We start from the raw sequence: 19172 nt of genomic DNA, 5'->3' as shown, positions 1-19172 counted from the left end.
AAAATAAATAAAAACAAAACAAGAAAACCAGAAGGAATCTGTAAGAGAGCACTTTAAACAGGACTGCAATAAATGAAATATGTTTATAATTAAATGGTCAGAGGAATATTATCTAATTAATTACTAAAAATGAATTTGGTACTCTAACCACTTTTTGAGTAAAACTGATATTTTATTTATGCAGAATAAAAACATAAAAACATAAAAACATAATATTATTCTGTAAATGTTTTTGGCCCAATGATGTCATTACATTATTAGCAAGTTATTCAGTTTATTTGTAGTTGCTACAAAGTAGATTTGTGTCATAGTTCATTCTTTGATTTTCATGAAATGATGCAGAAACAAATAAACTGTTAAATTAAAGAACCTGGAACAATGAAAAGCAACAAACCAGAAATAAACAGCAAACACTTCATTTTACACTTGAGAGGGAAACTGAGAGAACAATAGAAAAATATTACTATACATGACTTTGTACAGTATGTTTATAATGTACAACTTCTATATTTAAATGATGAATTTGATTATAATATTTCACCTGTTTTAAACATGTTATTCTCTCCCATTGACTTAAAACTAAAAACTAATTTTCAGACTTCTGCATCTATTAATGTATAAAATTAACAAACTTAAATGAGATGAGGTGCTAAAATGAGAAACTTGTTGAAAATTATAAGGTTTATCTGGTTTTACTGCAGCAACATCAACAGTCTCACATTCTTACTGTAATTTGTTGTAAATGGTGAAGCCCGTAAAATTCAGAGCAGCAGTGTGTTGAGGTGTTAGGCAAGAAGTTTAGATAATGATCAAAACTAAATTATTATAAGGCAGTACAGTCCATAATGTAATTGATCTGTTCAAGGACACGTCTGCATAGAGACAGGAGGTTTGGCTGGACAACTAGTGCAATCAGAACCACCTGGAACCGAAAACGATGGAGTTAGTGGTGGATTTCTGGAGAGCCTCTGCAGTACAGATGACTATCAATAGTCAAATACAAAGTTTTGCTAAATTCAATGAAACAAACGAAGAATTCTGGCCAGTAGACTGTTGTCTTTCTGCAAGCACAACCTTGTCAAATGAAAATAGATTTAGTGTTTAGAAATGTACATGGTACAAGTTAAATTATAAATAAGTGTGAAGCTGATGTTCACCCAGCAAAACACTAAAGTAATCACACATTTTCTTTCTTTTTTTTTTTTTTTTGCAGGTTCCAGCAGTTATATCTGCACTCAGGTTTCCTGAGGTGGGTGGCAGGAAGTTGAGTTAATGATCAAAGTATAAAAGAGGAAGACAGGAAACCAGCAACAGCTTTTAGTCCAAAAACATGAATCAAAAAACATTTAACATGAAGTTAATGATGCACCTTTACTTACTGTTCTGGTTCATCTGTTTTAGAGAGCACAAAACTTCAACTGAAGTTTCAATAAATTAGTTTGATTGACATAAAAATAATAGGTGAACTTCCAACTTAAAGCTGTTTCTTAACTGAGGAACATGAACTTATATTGGCACAAAATGTTCTGTTTTATGCTTTCATCTGAAAAAACAAGGCATTACTGTGCAGGGGTCCACCTTGAAAAGTATTTTCTTTGTTAAATGTTATTCCCTTAGTAGAACTAATGAAAGGCTTATTACTGTTGAAGAATGGAGGACAATTTACTAATTATTAGCAATAAATTAGGAAACATTTTACAAGGGGGAATATAATTCAAAAATGAAAATCAACAAATAATATCAGACATTTTATTAAATAATTATTCCATCAAAACGCAGAATTATTCCGATGTGTTCACAGATGCATCAGGTTATTTAAAACATGCAATTGTTAAAAACTCTTCCAGTAGAGGGCACTCTTAGCTGACAGTTTTTTTTTTGTTTTGTTTTATTTTACTTTTTGTCAAATATCTGGGTAAAGATCTAATTGCATCCAAACCTCTGTTACATACATAATTCTCTATTAAATGTCTTTATGAATTATACACAAGCATATGTTTGAGTAAAACAACTTTTTCTACAGACATACTTACTTTTTACAATGAGACCATTAAAAGCTGTTATATTTGATGCAAAAGGGCAGATTAACAACATGGTGACTGAGCATGTCTCTGTTCTTCTGGAGGGAATAAATTAATGTTCCTCTGGTTGTAATACTTTTAATATTCATCAAAGGAATCATGAGGATCACATGGAGATAGACAAACTCGTCTGATTTAAAGTTTTAAGGTGATTTTCTGATCCAATATTCCCATGTTGGAGCATTTAGTTCCTTATCACAATACAAACAACCAACAGAAGCAACTCTGACAGAAATGTTATCCCTGGAGCCACACGGAGTCATTAAAGGCCTTAAATTATATATGAGGCAGGCGAATAAAGAAAGTATTGCTTACTGATTTATTGTTTAGTCAGTTGCATTTGCTTTTAGTAGAGGGAGATTTACATATGCAACATTTTCACATCTTACCATATTTGCTGCATATTTTGCACAGGCAGATAAGCCAAAATGTAGAACTCAAAACCATGAAGTGAAATTAAACATTAAATGACAAAAACAAAGACTTCTGGTTACTGTGTGATGTTGTATAAGACTTTAAAGTTCTGTTTTTTTAGTGGTTTATCTTTTTAAATACTGCCTCCTAATATGCTTTCAATCTCTAAATGTGTTCATCATCATTCCAACTCGTAAATCTCCTCAATTACTTTGTCTGCAGTGTGCTCCATGCTGCAGCAGCACAGATGGCCCAGCAGCTTATCAATGGGACCTTTACACATGAAAACAAACAGAACCAGGTCCATAAAAGGATTCAGTAGAAACGTATAAACTATCACTTTGAAGTCAGACAGATGGAATAAAAACGAGCTGGAGACTAAAACAGACCAAACGTCTGTGGAGAGGATCATCTCAGTGTGACTGACCACAAAGAAAACCAAAACCCCCACAACTCTGCGTTTCTCCTCTGTGGACACAGAGGTGGCATCAGGAAGCGATCTGACGCTCCGAGCGAGACAGAAAACCATGACGGGGGCCGAGAGGATGGCCAGAGCAAAAACTACAAAAACAAAGATGGGTAAAACGGTTTCATTGGCCTTCAGAAACGGAGCAGCTGTAAAACAAACACCCCACATCATGAAGCAGATCAACGCAGAACTTATAGGTTGTCTGATGCACTGCAGCTTTGGGGGGACGATCACAAAATACCTGCAACAGGAGACAGAGAGACATTTACATCCCTACACAGAAGCTGTCCCTGCTTCAAACAGAGGAGTGCTGATACCTCTCCAGAGTGATGCAGACCCGGAAGCCCAGACTGGCCATCACGCTGCAGTAATACACGGCCACAGACCAGACCGGGATCTCTCTTTCATCCTTTTGTGCCACCCAGACGATCATGGAGCCGAACTGGACCAGGTTGGAGACCAGAAGGTTCATGTACTTGATGACAGAAATGTTTTCCAGTCGTACCTGCAGGAGACCGGATTTTCAAAGACAAATCAGTCCCATAAACATTATATCACAATCATGTATTCAAGTTGATAATACAAAAATAAAACTTTAAAAATATCATACAGATCCTCAACAATTAGTGGTACCCCACATAGAGATGTGCAAAACGCCTTGCAGCAGGATATTCCAACACTGTAAAACCTTTACACAACTACAATTTTTATTTACTAAACTTTTTTAGTTGGCACATTATATTAATTTAAAAAAAATCCCACTCATCATTTTAAAATTTTCCAGTTTTATTGGGACGTTAATAGGATGTCAAACAGACTAATTTATCTTTACAACTATTCAAAATGGAGAAAACCAGCAAATGATCTTCAAGTAAAGAAACCAGATACTGACTTTCAGATGAAGTCAGAAAATGGGAGCAAAGGTTAACTACCTGCCTCAACTTGGTCACATCTACTGTCGGGGGAATGAGTAGAACAAATAAAACATCTGAAACTGTGAGAAACAAAGCTTCAGAAGGAAGGTTTTGTCTTTCTAGCATGGCCAGGGAGCAAAAGGCTAAAGGAAATAAAGATCTTTCAGTTTTGTTACCAGAACAAGTTATTATAACAATCATTTGGTTTGGAGTGAGTTGACAAAAAAAAAAAAAAACTGTGCTCCACTATTATGAGGACTCTAAACAGGACACATGTCCTCTGGTCAGACTGGACGAAACAACTTTCATAATTTGTTGGACTGCATGATTTTATCAGTAATACCCAGTCAGCAAAACTCCGTGTCAGTCTGCTTTAGTTGAAAGAGTGAATAAAAAACGTTGTTATTGTGAGAAGTAGGTGAAGACTGGAGTCTGGAAGTATGTGAGGGAAACCAACCTGAGCCAATGTTAGTAGAAGTCAACAATCTTAAGATTGAGCATATCTGTGTAAAAACTCCAGGTAGGTCATTTGTCAAAGACATTATGAAAATGTGGAAAAGCACCTCATGCTCATTGTAAAGTACAGAAGAAGGAGTGTGATGCTGTGGGCCAGCTTCTCTTCCAAAAGTCCTTGAAACATTTTGTAGTTCATGGAAGAATAAACTCTTTGATATGACAGGTTAATTTTACACTTTATGTAGGCACACAGGAACAAAAGAGCTCAATATTAAGGCGATATGAACGTTGATATCTACCATGCAGCACAACCCGATGACCAGAACTGTGACAGGAAGGCAGAACCGAATGTTGAGCCACATGACCAGATAAACAACGTCAGCATGATCCATCTCCTGTGTCGGTTTCTGAGATCAGAACATCAACAGGAAGGAAGAAAAACAAGTCACACATGTTCCTCACAGACATGAAACAAGATATTTAAAAATAAAAATAAAAATTGAAATAAGTTGAAAATGAACAAATTTTAAGATGAGATCTGATATAAAAAGTGCAATAAAAAAAGAGTGTAGCATAATTCATATTCCACTAGTCCCAAATGTCTTCAAGAGACTCATAATGCACATGTGGAGTGAATAATCAAACTTCTGAGTTCAAATAAATTAATGACAATAATAAAATATATGAAATGGTTTAGCAGTACAAATAGCTAAAATAAAAGTTATTGATTGAAATTGGTGCTTCGCTTCATGTTGCAAGAATTGATAATTAAATCATATGTTACTATCTCCTCCTCCTGATGGGTAACATTTTGTGAATAATTAGTCTCAGTTGCAACAATTTGATATTTAGTATTTTTACTAGATGGGTGTGAAGGCAGAGCAAGAATCAAATAGGCAGGTTTAGGGAGGGAGACCAATAAACATGAAGGAAGCTGTGGAAGAAGTATTCAATAACCAAAGAGAGAAGGTTTAAACAATAATACACTTAAAAATGCACCAAGTTCATAAAGAGAGAATAAAATAATTAAATGTATAGAAACTAACCTAAAAGGTGAGATGTAAGCTGGAAAAAATAAATATTCAAAATACAGATTACCCAGGATGTTGTTCACACAGTGTGTGTGAACGTCACAAATGTGTTAACACATTTTAACTGTTAACTGGCTTAAAATGTCAAAAACACATTCAAGATCAATTTACACTCAAGTCTCCTTAAAAAGGGTTAAAATAAATCACTTATTTTTTCTTTTGCATTGCAGTCAGTAGAAAATGTCTCATTTTTTTCTGACTTCCACATTATCACTTAAAACAATCATTGACACAACAGTAATTTACGTTTTCCAAGCACTAAGTTCCTACCTCCTCTCAGTCTTCCTGCTTTGTTCTCCAGCCACTAAGTCTTGAGTTTTGCTGATTTTAATGTTTTTTTACCTAAAGTCAAGTCGATCAGGTAATTAACAGCACCAGCCCTCACTGGATTCTATTTACATGTCAAAGTCAGTTTCAAACAGTTTTCTGCACCAAAATGCTTTTGCCTCTTTGCTTACAGAGCATCAGTATGGTGAGACGTGTGGCAGGAAGTTGAGTTGATGATCAACATGCAGCCGAAAACATTGAGCAGAAATAATTTGAACAAAATGCATATATTTTAAAATTCATGATGTTTATATATTTATTGAAAAGATTTGATGCATACACTAACATTTCATTAATCTAAACAACATGCATGCAACACTTGTTTGAGGAAATATACTCGTGACATTAAATTGGTTCAGGTTCCCGTTGCTTAGATATAAATGCAAAACAGCCTCCGATGTTTTTCTACTTCTGTGGTTTCTTCTTATCAATCTTTTTGCAGGGCTTTCGCTTTACAAGCAGCATAGATGTGTTTGAGTAGAGCATGAACTTATATGCTAACTGCAATAAACAAAAACAGTGCTAAACTGGTGGTAGATGCAGATGTAGCGATCAGTTTAGAGTCCAGATGGACGAGGTTTTGATGTGACTTCAAATGTAATCCTTTATTTTGATGTTTCTGCAAAATCTCTTAAAATATTAAACATGCCCTACATGTCTATGGATACATGGCACATTCTGAAGCATGAATACAACCAATAAGTTAGATTGCTTGAGTTTTTTGTTTTGTTTTCTTTTCTTTTTTTCACAAAAGTTTCTAAGTTATTTGTTCTTAACAATTATATGATACAAGTCTACAAAACTCTGTAGAAGCACAGGAAAGTCGTGCCATAAGCCCCACAGATCAAAACAGCTTACAGGTGAAGCTTTCATATGTTCCCTATTCACACCCAACAACTTTCTCACAGATTAAAAAAGAGAAACCAGAAACCTTTTAGCATTCTCAACAAATTATGTTGTTTTAGACACATTTTCCTATCACTGCCACATTTGGATAATTGAAAAATGTCTCAGTGTGTCTAATTAGACATTATGTAATTTATTTTTTCAAGACCAGATGGAGAAAAACCTCCACCAATAAAGAGTCCAGTTTGTTTCCAGTTAAAGCAGGTTCTGGTTCCTTCAGAGCTGAACCGAACCGGGAGCACACAGCAGCAGAGTGTTTGTGTTCACAGGAATGCAAAGTGTTCACGACTTCAGACGTCAGCAGGGGAATCACACTCATTTTCAATCTGACCAGTCAGACCAGTCTGACCAGTTACTGCAGCAGGAAGCAACCAGCAGCTCAGTTTTTCTCATGACTCCATCATGAAACATTTTTATTGGAGCTTGTCATATAAGCATAAATCTCAGTTCTTCAGAATTTTTTCACTGACATAAACTTAATAAAAGAGGTTTAGTTTTCGGGATGCTGCAGATCTGTAATGGTTTTCTTTTTTTTTTAAGTCCAGGCGGTTGTGAAACCAACCAGAACCTTATCTGTTAGCAGAACTGGCTGTGTTCTTTCACTAATCAGATCTTTATTTCCACCATCATAACCAGTGATAGACTTAGAGACATGATGATTTTAGATGTGTTTAGTGACCACAGACTGTAACGGATCATGTATGTATTGGGTTTTACAGTCTGTGCCATCGACCTGCTGACACAGAGAGGAACCGGGTCGGCTCCTTGTCCTGGAGCCTGTCCCCTGGTAGAGTGGACCTTAGAGGCTGGATCCAAGAAGACATTTGTGTTTTTGAAGTTTGTTGAACGTTCTAAATGACATGTAAAATTACAGTAATAAAGTTAAATTACAGTAATACCATCACAACAGAATGATAGAATAAACAAAAAAAAGGAGGGAACCAGAACTTTTCATGTGACATTTGGTTCAAACTTGAAGGTTTTTCTTCCAGAACTGCCCTACATCTACCCTCCTACCTGTCAACCTCCATCACAGGTGAAGCTCCGCCTCTTTCCAGTAAGCAGATCACCTGTGTCTGTCTGTTGTTCACAACTTCTTCAACTCAGGATCATTTCAAACTGTAAGTTTGCTATTTTCCTTCTTGAACTTTGTCTCCCAGAACCTTCCGGCTTGTTTCTGCTCTCTGATATCTGGAAATCCTGATCCGATTTCAGTAAAAATGCTGCAATAAATTTTTATCATAAAAAACAAATCTACCAATTAAAAGCAATAACTTAGGTCTGAATCTGAATTATTTAATTAATGAATAATTGTTTGCAGTTTTTTTGTTTTATTTTGTTGTTTTTGTTAATTAAGACCGTAATGTTTTTATTTCCTGAAGGTAAATGTCGTCTCTGGTTCCCAAACTCCATCAGTCTTTCCAGTCAAACTGGTATCATTTAATGACTTTGTCATTGTTTAGTTTGTGTTTTGGTCACAGAGCATTCCAAAGATTTCTCATGGTTCCTTTTACAAGATGGTACATTTTAGTTCCAGTCACTTTATTATGATAGTAATAATAGTTGTACATTTTATTTATTTTATTCAAAGATCATGTCTAAGTAGCAATGATAAAAAGAAAACATTTAATGCTTTTATGCTTTATAAAACTCCTCCCAGCAGCTGGGATCTGACATGTGTCTTTGTTTGTATTTCTTGATCTAAAGTCACCTGAAAACTAGCCAGTAATAATGAATCTGTTGCTGTGAACCCTGATAATCAGCTGAAATGGTGTCACATGTTGAACTGAGTCAATGTGATGGAATGAACATTCCAGTCAGAGTGAATCAGTGAATGTAAATGTAGCTCCGTGTCTCCATCTAGTGGACTGATGGTAGAAGTGCAGCAGCTGATGCAGCTTCCTCTGCCTCTCTGCTGTCTGACTGCATCCAACTGACACTGACATGAAGCAGAGAAGAGCCAATCAGAGGAGGAGCAGCTGGTCTTTTTCCAGCTCTAATGATGTAAAGGATGATCAGAGCTGATGAATGATGTGTGTTTCCTCTGCAGGTGAAGCCAAAAAGTGTGTGTGAGCTGAAGTGAATTCAGCAGCATGGATCAGTGTGAGGACAGAGAGGAGGGAGTCCCTCCCTCTAAAACCACTCTGTGTGGGGAAGATGGGAGCCAGAGCAAAGGTCAGAGGTGAGTCAATGGGATTTCCAAATGAGTATGTCAGAAACAGAACACCAGGCAGAGGCTTTATAAGTTTGTTTGTGGTTTATGTGAAAAGAATCGATGGTCAGCTCAACACTAACATCCTCAATCAGCTAATCTGGAAATTTTATTGAAAAATTATTTTCTGGCAGTGTATTGTTTTGGATAATAAGAGTGGCTCAAAATAATTACTATTGAAAGTCAAGAAAGGTAAAATTATTAAACTACAGAATGTGTTTTTTGTCAGGATCCACCCGAGGCTCAGATCTGAAAATGTTCCTGAAACATCTGTGTTGTTAAAGAGTGAAGGATTAGAAAACGGTTCCAATGACTTTCAGTCCAACCAACCATCTGCTGCTGAAAGGTGAGTTGGATGCAACAACACAAGTTTTTAAAAAGAGTGCAGATGAGTTTTTATTCCAATATGTTTGTTTGTTCAATTTGTTCTGGACTATTTGAATTAATCTTCATTCAATCTTCATTACCTGTAATCTCAATATTAATTAGGTTTGATATCGATGTTTGTATTGATGGTTTCCGCTGTTGTATCTGAACAATCCTGATATGCTGATACAACAATGAAGTGGGTTTTGACATAATTGGCATTTTAAAGCAAAAGTCAAATCAGTACATTATTTTGTTTTGAGGTACTGAATGTATCTGAAACAGGAATAATCACTGTCAGAAATAATACATTAAAAAATCATTACATTTTCTGAACAATGATATTAGTAATATTCATTGCAATCACTCTAATTCTGTTTTTAACATATACAGAGCTTTACAAAGATCTTCTGGAAGAATCCATCAAAAACAAAACTGTGCAGATGAGCCTGAACCCAGCTGTTTGTCCTTTAAAAGCAATGTATCAAAGGACATGGGAATATTCTTTAACACTTCTGGATCACCATCATCAGAAAGGTAAGCTGAATCCAACTGCTGTAAACGTGTAAACTGTGTAAGTTTGAAATGTTTTTATTCCAACATGAGTTTAACATGAGGTGAGCCGTTTTCCCCACATTCATCACTGTAGTGTTGGGTGTCAGATGTTCTCCAGAACCACAGCAGTGAAAATGTGAGGAAATTAACTCTTCTACACTGTGGAACTTAAATCACTTGTAAAACACATGGGTTAGGAAAATTTATTAAAAATCTGATAAATGCCTCTATGAAAATGGTTCAATCATATCCTAAAATAATGAAATTTAAAACAGATACAAGAAAATTAAGCAACTCCTAGTTTAAGTAATTCAAATATTGAAGCATCTATGCCTGATTAGGGTCATGATTAAACAAGTGAACGATTGTTAAATAGCATTTGTCAATGTTTTTCATCATGTTTAAATGTCTACATTGTCTCAACCATCAGTCTTATTCATCCAGAAAGTGTTCATTACAGTCATCTCTGTGTTGTAGAGTTGGCTGAGTAACACTCATCTGTTGAATAGAGCTCTGTGTTCTATATTATATCAATCAATCAAATTTTATTTGTATAGCACATTTCAGCAGCAGGGCATTTCAAAGTGCTTTACATAATTTTAAAGAGTGAGAAAGAAAAATAACAAGAAAGTAATAAAAAGATAAAAAGGAAAAGATAAAATCATTAAAAACATTAAAAACATCAAATACATTGAAGGCATCAATTGCCGTAAGCAACTCTAAACAGGTGGGTTTTAAGTTGAGATTTAAAGGCACCCAGTGTTTCAGCTGTTTTACAGTTTTCTGGACGTTTGTTCCAAATCCGTGGCGCATAGAAGCTGAATGCTGCTTCTCCTCGTTTGGTTCTGGTTCTGGGGATGCAAAGGAGATCAGAACCAGAAGATCTGAGGGGTCTAGACGGTTGGTACAGCAATAACAGATATTTAATGTATTGTGGTGCTAAACCGTTCATTGATTTATAAACTAACAGTATTTTAAAGTCTATTCTTTGAGCTACAGGGAGCCAGTGTAGGGACTTTAAAACTGGTGTTATGTCTCTATCTTCCTGGTTTTAGTGAGAACGCGAGCAGCAGCGTTCTGGATCAGCTGCAGCTGTTATATGCAGTGATTGTAACTCAAATTTTCAAATTATTAGGGATTAGCAAAACTCAACAGAAAGTGCTTATTGTTTTTTTTTCCTATCAGGGCCCATCAGAAGCTCAGAGCTACACATGAACCAGAACCCAGTGGTGTGTCCCTTAAGAGCAACACGTCAAAAGACATGGGTGTATTCTTTAATTCATCCCTACCTGAACCATCAGAGAGGTGAGCTGTATCGTTTAACATGAACTCAAGTCTTTTTACAGTATCTGAATATGAGACTCTCTTTTCTGCATTGTCCTGGTTATAAGTGAAGGATTTGCCTCTGACGCAGTGTTACAACCCAGCTCAGCCAGGGGGAAGGAGAAGTAACATTAAAGAAACTGTTAAGGGTTTAACAGTTTGGGATTTATTGCTTGGGTTTAAGAAAATAAAAAGGTGAAAATCAACAACAATCAAGTTAGGGTTGTATAACCAAAAGTACTAATTAAAACAAAATCCACAAAACAATCAGAGTTGTAAACCAAAAATCTTAAAAAACAAAATTGGACCATAAAGGTTAAACAAAAACAATCAAAGTATAAAACTCTAGTAGGCTGCTAGAAGCTTACATACAAACCCCCCACAGGGACAAAGCTATCAAGGCTGGGAACAAGGTTTACAAAAAGCTCACAGAAAGACAAAGCTATTTTAAAGCAGTCAGACACCCAATATCATGGCAAGCTGTCTCAACAAAGAATCAACCACACCTTCTCCCAGGAAGTCTGGGTTTAAAAAGGGAGGCCTCGTCAGGGATTGGTGGAGCTGACAATTGATGAGCCAATCAGCTCTGCTGTAGGCCTCAGGGAGTGGCACAGGAGGATGAGGGCTGCAGCCAGCTAAAGAAAATATACAAGACCACTGGCCATAACGTGCAGTTTGTCTGTGGAGATGGACAGTGTCTACATTTATTCTGATGAGGATAGTAAACAGAAAAACTGCCAAGTCCTCTCCTGCAACACAACTTTACAGAAGGGGTGGCAGGCGACAATGTCTGACAATTTTTGAAATGAACAAATAGAACTTTTTTATGCACATCACATACCTGACAAGGACAGTAAAGAGAATAAAAACCACATTATTAGCTGCCCACTCCATGTCCTACAAAGCACAAAAGTATATAGTAAAAGTCAATCCCTGTTGATTTAAAGTCATAAATTCACTTGAACATTCACATTCTGTGAGGAATATGTGCATTACAATGGTGAGGATGATGCTTTTGCACTAAATAAATCTATAAATAAACTGGATGTATTTAGAAGAAAAATGACCAGTACCCACTTACCCCCCAGGACAAGTTTACAAAAAGTGAAAACCTAAGGGAGGGGTGGGCAATCCTGGTCCTGGAGGGCCGGTGTCCTGCAACTCTTAGACATCTCCCTGGTCCAACACACTGGAATCCAACAGCTGAATCACCTCCTCAGTGCAGTCAGGTTCTCCAGAGTCCTGCTAGCGACCTCATTATTTGACTCAGGTGTGTTGAAGTTGAGACACATCTAAAAGTTGCAGGAGACGGGCCCTCCAGGCCTGGAGTTGCCCACCCCTGACCTAAGGGATGCAAACAATTTAACAAAACAATGCCACAGAAAAAGAAATATAGCTCTTAAAATTGTATGCTTACAACAGTCATAATGGTTTCCATAGCTACAGTCAGGTATAATAGTTGTCTGCTCATATCCTTCTCTTGTTACATAAAATATCTATGTGGGTCTGCAGCTCTCTGATTGGTTCTTTTTTTGTTTTAATGAGAAAACTGGAGACTTTACTCCCTCTCCAAATAAAGATCTGAAAAGTGTTGAATCCATATATATTTATTCCCTTACACAATGACATTTGGAAGTTACCTGATTAGTAAATAGTCCAAGTGCGTGTAATGTATTCCTGAAATAAATGCAGCTCTTCTGTGAAGAAATCAGTCACAGATGGTGGCAAACATTATCAGGAAAAGAGAGAGAAAAAAGGCATGCTGTAAACAAAGTGAACTGAGCTGAAAATCCAACAAGGTTCTTGAGCTCCTGATTCTTAATGACATCTTTGACCAGTAAAGCTTCAGACATCAGGTCATGGACTATTACAATGTTTGTCCCTGTATGCACTGATTTAATAGTGCTATTTGTTCCTGGTTCCTCCACAGAGTGGACCAGCAGAGCTCAGAGGTTCCCAGTGGTCCGTCTGCCCAGCAGCATCAAACACAGCTGGACTCCGTATTTATGGTCTGTACATGAACAACAACTACTTTTCCATGGTTCTGTTCACAGTCGTCTCCATGCTGCACTTTATAGACCAGAGGACTGTCAGTCTGTCCAACATGGATCTGATGTCTGGCTCCATGGTTTCAGTCTGATGTTTCCTTCATATTTTATTCTGTTCCAGCTGCTGGAGGAAAACATTGTCACTTTTGTGAAGAACGAGCTGAAGAAGATCCAGAAGGTTCTGAGTCCAGATGATCCAGAATGCTCAGAGAGTCAGAGAGATGATGAGGAGGAGTTGGAAGGTGAAGATGAAGAGCAGAGGAAGAGCAGCAGAGAGGCAGTGATGAAGATCACACTGAACTTCCTGAGGAGGATGAAGCAGGAGGATCTGGCTGACCGTCTGCAGAGCAGTAAGAGGATTTCTACAAAGATTTAACCTGAAGGAGAAATCAGACATTTATTAATGTCTGAAGAGATGGAATCACATTTCAAATCATTTTTAAAAGAGGATTTCCCCCCCTTGTTTTATTATTTTGCTACAGTTTGTCAACATCAACTTAAATCTGGTCTGAAGAAGAAGTTCCAGTCTGTGTTTGAGGGAATCGCTAAAGCAGGAAGTCCAACCCTTCTGAACCAGATCTACACAGAGCTCTACATCACAGAGGGAGGGACTGGAGAGGTCAATGATGAACATGAGGTCAGACAGATTGAAACAGCTTCCAGGAAACCACACAGACCAGAAACAGCAATCAGACAAGAAGACATCTTTAAAGTCCCACCTGGAAGAGATCAACCAATCAGAACAGTGATGACAAAGGGAGTGGCTGGCATTGGGAAAACTGTCTTAACACAGAAGTTCACTCTGGACTGGGCTGAAGACAAAGCCCACCAGAACATCCACTTCATATTTCCATTCACCTTCAGAGAGCTGAATGTGCTGAGAGAGAAAAAGTTCAGCTTGGTGGGACTGATTCATCACTTCTTTACTGAAACCAAAGAAATCTGCAGCTTTGAACACTTCCAGGTTCTGTTCATCTTTGATGGCTTGGATGAGAGTCGACTTCCGCTGGACTTCCACAACAAGGAGATCCTGACTGAGGCTACAGAGTCCAGCTCAGTGGATGTTCTGCTGACAAACCTCATCAGGGGGAAACTGCTTCCCTCTGCTCTCCTCTGGATAACCACACGACCTGCAGCAGCCAATCAGATCCCTCCTCAGTGTGTTGGCATGGTGACAGAGGTCAGAGGGTTCAATGACCCCCAGAAGGAGGAGTACTTCAGGAAGAGATTCAGAGATGAGGATCAGGCCAGCAGGATCATCTTCCACATCAAGAAATCACAAAGCCTCCTCATCATGTGCCACATCCCAGTCTTCTGCTGGATCACTGCTACAGTTCTGGAGGATGTGTTGGAGACCAGAGAGGGAGGAGAGCTGCCCAGAACCCTGACTGAGATGTACATCCACTTCCTGGTGGTTCAGACCAAAGTGAAGAAGGTCAAGTATGATGGAGGAGCTGAAACAGATCCACACTGGAGTCCAGAGAGCAGGAAGATGATTGAGTCTCTGGGGAAACTGGCTTTTGATCAGCTGCAGAAAGGAAACCTGATCTTCTATGAATCAGACCTGACAGAGTGTGGCATCGATATCAGAGCAGCCTCAGTGTACTCAGGAGTGTTCACACAGATCTTTAGAGAGGAGAGAGGGCTGTACCAGGACAAGGTGTTCTGCTTCGTCCATCTGAGTGTTCAGGAGTTTCTGGCTGCTCTTCATGTTCATCTGACATTCATTGACTCTGGGGTCAACCTGATGAAAGAAATACAAACATCTCAGGAATCTAAACTAAAGTCTCTCCATCAGAGAGCTGTTGACCGGGCCTTACAGAGTCCAAATGGACACCTGGATTTGTTCCTCCGTTTCCTCCTGGGACTTTCACTGCAGACCAATCAGAGACTCCTACAAGGTCTGATGACACAGACAGGAAGTAGCTCTCAGTCCAATGATAAAACAGTTCAGTACATCAAGGAGAAGATCAGTGAGAATGAGTCTGCAGAGAAAAGCATCAATCTGTTCCACTGTCTGAATGAACTGAATGATCGTTCTCTAGTGGAGGAGATCCAACAGTCTCTGAGTTCAGGAAGTCTCTCCACAGATAAACTGTCTCCTGCTCAGTGGTCAGCTCTGATCTTCATCTTACTGTCATCAGGAGAAGATCTGGATGTGTTTGATCTGAAGAAATATTCTGCTTCAGAGGAGGTTTTTCTGAGGCTGCTGCCAGTGGTTAAAGCCTCCAACAAAGCTCTGTGAGGAAACAGAAATGTTCTAAAATTTCTACTGTTAGATGATTGACTATTAGAAGTATGGTTGTTAAATTTCTTTAATTTTGATTAACAAAGAGTCTGTTCTCATAAGAATGGACACTTCAAAAATGGTCCAGCAAACTTTTTCAATGACTTTTCTTACATTTTACCTATAAAAACAGTAATTTACAAATAATTAACATTTTTTCTCCTGTGTGCTTAGGCTGAGTTACTGCAACCTCTCAGAGAGAAGCTGTGAAGCTCTGTCCTCAGCTCTCAGCTCCCAGTCCTCCAGTCTCAGAGAACTGGACCTGAGTAACAACAACCTGCAGGATTCAGGAGTGAAGCTTCTCTCTGCTGGACTGGAGAGTCCAAACTGCAACCTGGAGACTCTCAGGTTAGAATCAGAGACCAATGTGGAATTTTACTAATCATGTTTTGACTGTATTCTTTCCTTTCCAGCTTTTAAATATGATGTAAATGTTATTAGGCCACCAAGCCTATAAGAGGAAGGGAACAATTTATGCAATGCAACATTTCAACAAGTTTTAAATTCTAGTCATTATTGATTATATTGTAGAAATTCTTTGTTGAAAAACCATTTTATCTTGGGATGCAAAAAATAATAACTAAAACAAAGTCATATCAGAATATGTGGAGAATGTTATGGTAAATTATGGCTTTTAAAAAAAATGGATTCATCAGCTTTAAAACAAATCTTTAAGTAAAGATTTGCAGATTCTTTGGTTGAAAAAGTATACTTACTAAGGACATTGAAATTATTTCTATTTTTACAGATATAGACATGGATTTCTGAAAATATTTTGGGAATTGTTGGGAATCAAAATTTGCCTCAATGCCTATGTAATTATGAATAAATATCCTTAACAATGTATTAATAATTTCCTTAATAATAGAGTTAAAATTGATTTAGTTAAATCAGGGTACCACTTCCAGTGTCTCTGGAATGATAAGTCAAACTTGTTAGTCTCTCATGAAGGAATGAATTCAAAATGAATAATTACTGGAACATTTGTCAACAGTGCCTTTATCAAAATACTAAACACAGCTTTCTGAGGCTTCTCTTTTACTGAAAATTAACTGTTTCATTTGCGTCACAACATGATCTTGTATTCATCAGCTGTATTGGTTCATGCGCTAAAAATTAGTTTGGAATTTAAGTTTTAGCTTTTTTAACATGAATGTGACTTGGCTGTTGAATTGTGTGTCTGCAGCTTGTCAGGCTGTCTGATCTCAGAGGAAGGCTGTGCTTCTCTGGCCTCAGCTCTGACCTTTAACCCCTCCCATCTGAAAGAGTTGGACCTGAGCTACAATCATCCAGGAGACTCAGGAGTGAAGCTGCTGTTGGCTGGACTGAAGGATCCAGACTGGAGACTGGAAACTCTCAGGTATGGAGGAGCTGATGGAGGTGGAAGAGGGAGAAATGTGTTTTAGTAAGTAAGTAAAGTTTTTTTAGACATAAAATTACAAAGGATTGTACAAAATGTCAACATTAAGTTATACAAAAAATTAAAATAAGCACAAATAACGTCAAAGCCAAGGAAAGCAAAAAGTTTCAATTGTTCCAAAAATGCTATGCAGGCATCAAAATGAAGCTGCAGGATATCCTCCCTCTTCATTGTTGTTTTCCTGAGTTTTGAGAAATGAGATGTGTGACAGCTTATTGCTGTGGTGTCCATTTGGAAAGCAGTTTGCAATATCTTCATCATCACAGTTCAGGAGTCTGCCTGCTCTCAACTCTTCCTTTCTTTTTTGGCTTTCTACAAGTGGACATGTCCAATGTTGGACTGTCCCTGTCTCACTGGAGGACAGTTATGTGTTTTACATGTAATGTCCATGTTTGCTGCTGAAAGAGGCTGATGGTCTGACCCCCTCCTCCTTTCAGGGTGGAGCCTGCTGGAGGCCGATGGTTGACACCAGGTCTGAGGAAGTGTAAGTGTGTTTTCACCTGATTCATGACAACAAAGCAGCTCAAACTGTCATTCAGGAGTCATCAAAGATCAATAAATGATCAATAACTGCAGCTGGATTGTGTTTGTTCTCCATCAGATTCCTGTCAACTCACCATCGACACAAACACAGTGCACAGAAACCTTGAACTATCGGATGACAACAGGGAGGTCACACATGTGGAGGAGCTTCAGTCATATCCTGATCATCCAGACAGATTTGACCACTGGCCTCAGCTGCTGTGTAGAACTGGTCTGACTGGTCGCTGTTACTGGGAGGTTGAGTGGAGAGGAGAAATGTATTTATCAGTGAGTTACAGAGTAAGCAGTTGGAGAGAAGAATGTATTTTTGGATGGAACGATCAGTCCTGGAGTCTGAGATGCTCTGATGATGAAGGTTTCTCTGTCTGGCACAATGACAAAAAGATGCATCTCTCCTCCTCCTCCTCCTCTGTCTCTCAGAGAGTATCAGTGTATGTGGACTGGCCTGCTGGCATTCTGTCTTTCTACAATGTTTCCTCTGACTCTCTGATCCACCTCCACACCTTCAACACCACATTCATTGAACCTCTGTATCCTGGCATTACAGTTTCCTCTGGTTCCTCAGCATTTTTGTGTTGACTTGAGTCTAAAAAGACTGTTGACTTCCCTCTGTGTTGAACAGATAGTTCAGTCTCTACATGTCTGTTTCTTTCACTCAGAAACATGTTTTCAGATTCATGGATTCAGTTTGTTTCTTGTTGAAACTCTTCTAAATGATTCCTTGGAAACTTCTTCTTCTTCCAGTCGTTTAAAGATGGAAGCTGGGATTATTCCAGGATCCACATGTTTTTATGTTTGTTTCCAGTCAAAGCTTCACACTGAATGTCAAAAAGTTGTTTTGCTCTCTGGGTTTTTTCTATCCATTCATCCGTCAGATTTCATTGAAATGTTAGACAGTTTTTTTAATTACTGAAAATTGTACATTTCTATCAGCTCTTATTTTTTCTTATTTACTGAGGAAATTTATCTAAACTTTCTAAAAGATGCAGTTTAATCAGTTCATCATTTAACAAGGGATGTGAAAACTTTCTCACATGGAGCCAGATTGGATGGTTTTTCTTTTAATGAATGAAGTCATCATTTGAAAGCTGCTTTTTGTATTTATCCAAATTTTCTTCATTAAACATGAAAATCAGTTTGATGTTAAACATTTCAGTGCCAAAAAGACAAAACAGCAGAAATCTAAAAGGGGCAAATACTGTTTCACAGCACTTCATGTTTCTGTATGACAGTTTCTTCCCAAGGTGCTCAGGTCCAAAGAAATCAAGTGGTCCAATCTGGATTTAGAACCAGATTGTTCTGTTTAAGGTGATACTGGAGTCCAGATGCTCACATCTTCTCATCTGGAACATCTGAAAGAACTTGTGACTAAAACGAGAAACATCAGGTTGAATGATAATCTGAGACTTCAAACGTTTCCATGAAGAATTTTAATAATCTTGTCTCTGTTAGGTGGAGAAAAAGAAGCAGAAAAAAGCAGAACTAAAAACTGGGGCATGATGGAAAGCAGAACTTTCTGATCTCACATCTGAAACACAAACTTTAACCAAGATGTTTCTGAAGCTTCATGTTCACATTGAGCCAAATCTAAAGCTGGTCTGCAGGGACGACTTTGGTGTTGGTTTGATTCTGGTCACCTGGAGCGCCTGCCGGGTGGAGTCAGCAGTCTGAGTTCCTTCATCATCTAAGAAGACCTGGAGAATGTTGAAGCTCTTCCTGAATAAAACGGGAGCGCCTCGGAAAGAAATGAGCAGGAAACC

The 19172-nt window shown here is 38.0% G+C and overlaps 2 protein-coding genes across 5 annotated transcripts in view; one reads left to right on the top strand and one right to left on the bottom strand.

The window, feature by feature from the left end:
- Positions 1 to 1184: 1184 nt before the first annotated feature.
- Positions 1185 to 5926, bottom strand: LOC106933086 (uncharacterized). Its single transcript, XM_088013474.1, has 4 exons — positions 5696 to 5926; positions 4634 to 4741; positions 3282 to 3469; positions 1185 to 3205 (listed from the first exon to the last, which is right to left on the bottom strand). Exons 2-4 carry the CDS (start codon positions 4724 to 4726, stop codon positions 2677 to 2679), a joined length of 810 nt encoding a protein of 269 aa, XP_087869600.1. The 5' UTR covers positions 4727 to 4741; positions 5696 to 5926; the 3' UTR covers positions 1185 to 2676.
- Positions 5927 to 7651: 1725 nt separating this feature from the next.
- LOC106933094 (NLR family CARD domain-containing protein 3-like) overlaps positions 7652 to 19172 on the top strand; it is a 38723-nt gene continuing 27202 nt past the window's right edge. The window contains exons 1-12 of one of the 4 annotated variants that reach the window (XM_088012780.1): positions 7678 to 7779; positions 8709 to 8840; positions 9100 to 9216; positions 9630 to 9773; positions 10977 to 11096; positions 13045 to 13123; positions 13284 to 13512; positions 13645 to 15403; positions 15624 to 15797; positions 16636 to 16809; positions 17307 to 17353; positions 17471 to 18548. In XM_088012780.1, the coding sequence (XP_087868906.1) occupies positions 8752 to 8840; positions 9100 to 9216; positions 9630 to 9773; positions 10977 to 11096; positions 13045 to 13123; positions 13284 to 13512; positions 13645 to 15403; positions 15624 to 15797; positions 16636 to 16809; positions 17307 to 17353; positions 17471 to 17991 (3453 nt within the window). In that variant the 5' untranslated portion in view covers positions 7678 to 7779; positions 8709 to 8751 and the 3' untranslated portion in view covers positions 17992 to 18548. Of the gene's footprint in view, positions 7780 to 8708; positions 8841 to 9099; positions 9217 to 9629; positions 9774 to 10976; positions 11097 to 13044; positions 13124 to 13283; positions 13513 to 13644; positions 15404 to 15623; positions 15798 to 16635; positions 16810 to 17306; positions 17354 to 17470; positions 18549 to 19172 lie in introns of those variants that run through there. The other 3 variants (XM_088012782.1, XM_088012779.1, XM_088012781.1) reach the window with 3 other exon arrangements.

Source organism: Poecilia mexicana, unplaced genomic scaffold (genome assembly GCF_051168715.1).
Source record: "Poecilia mexicana isolate PSO_F unplaced genomic scaffold, ASM5116871v1 scaffold_15, whole genome shotgun sequence".
Taxonomy (NCBI): Eukaryota; Metazoa; Chordata; class Actinopteri; order Cyprinodontiformes; family Poeciliidae; genus Poecilia; species Poecilia mexicana.
The sequence above is the reverse complement of the archived record's forward strand: the minus strand, read 5'-3'. Positions and strand labels throughout refer to the sequence as shown.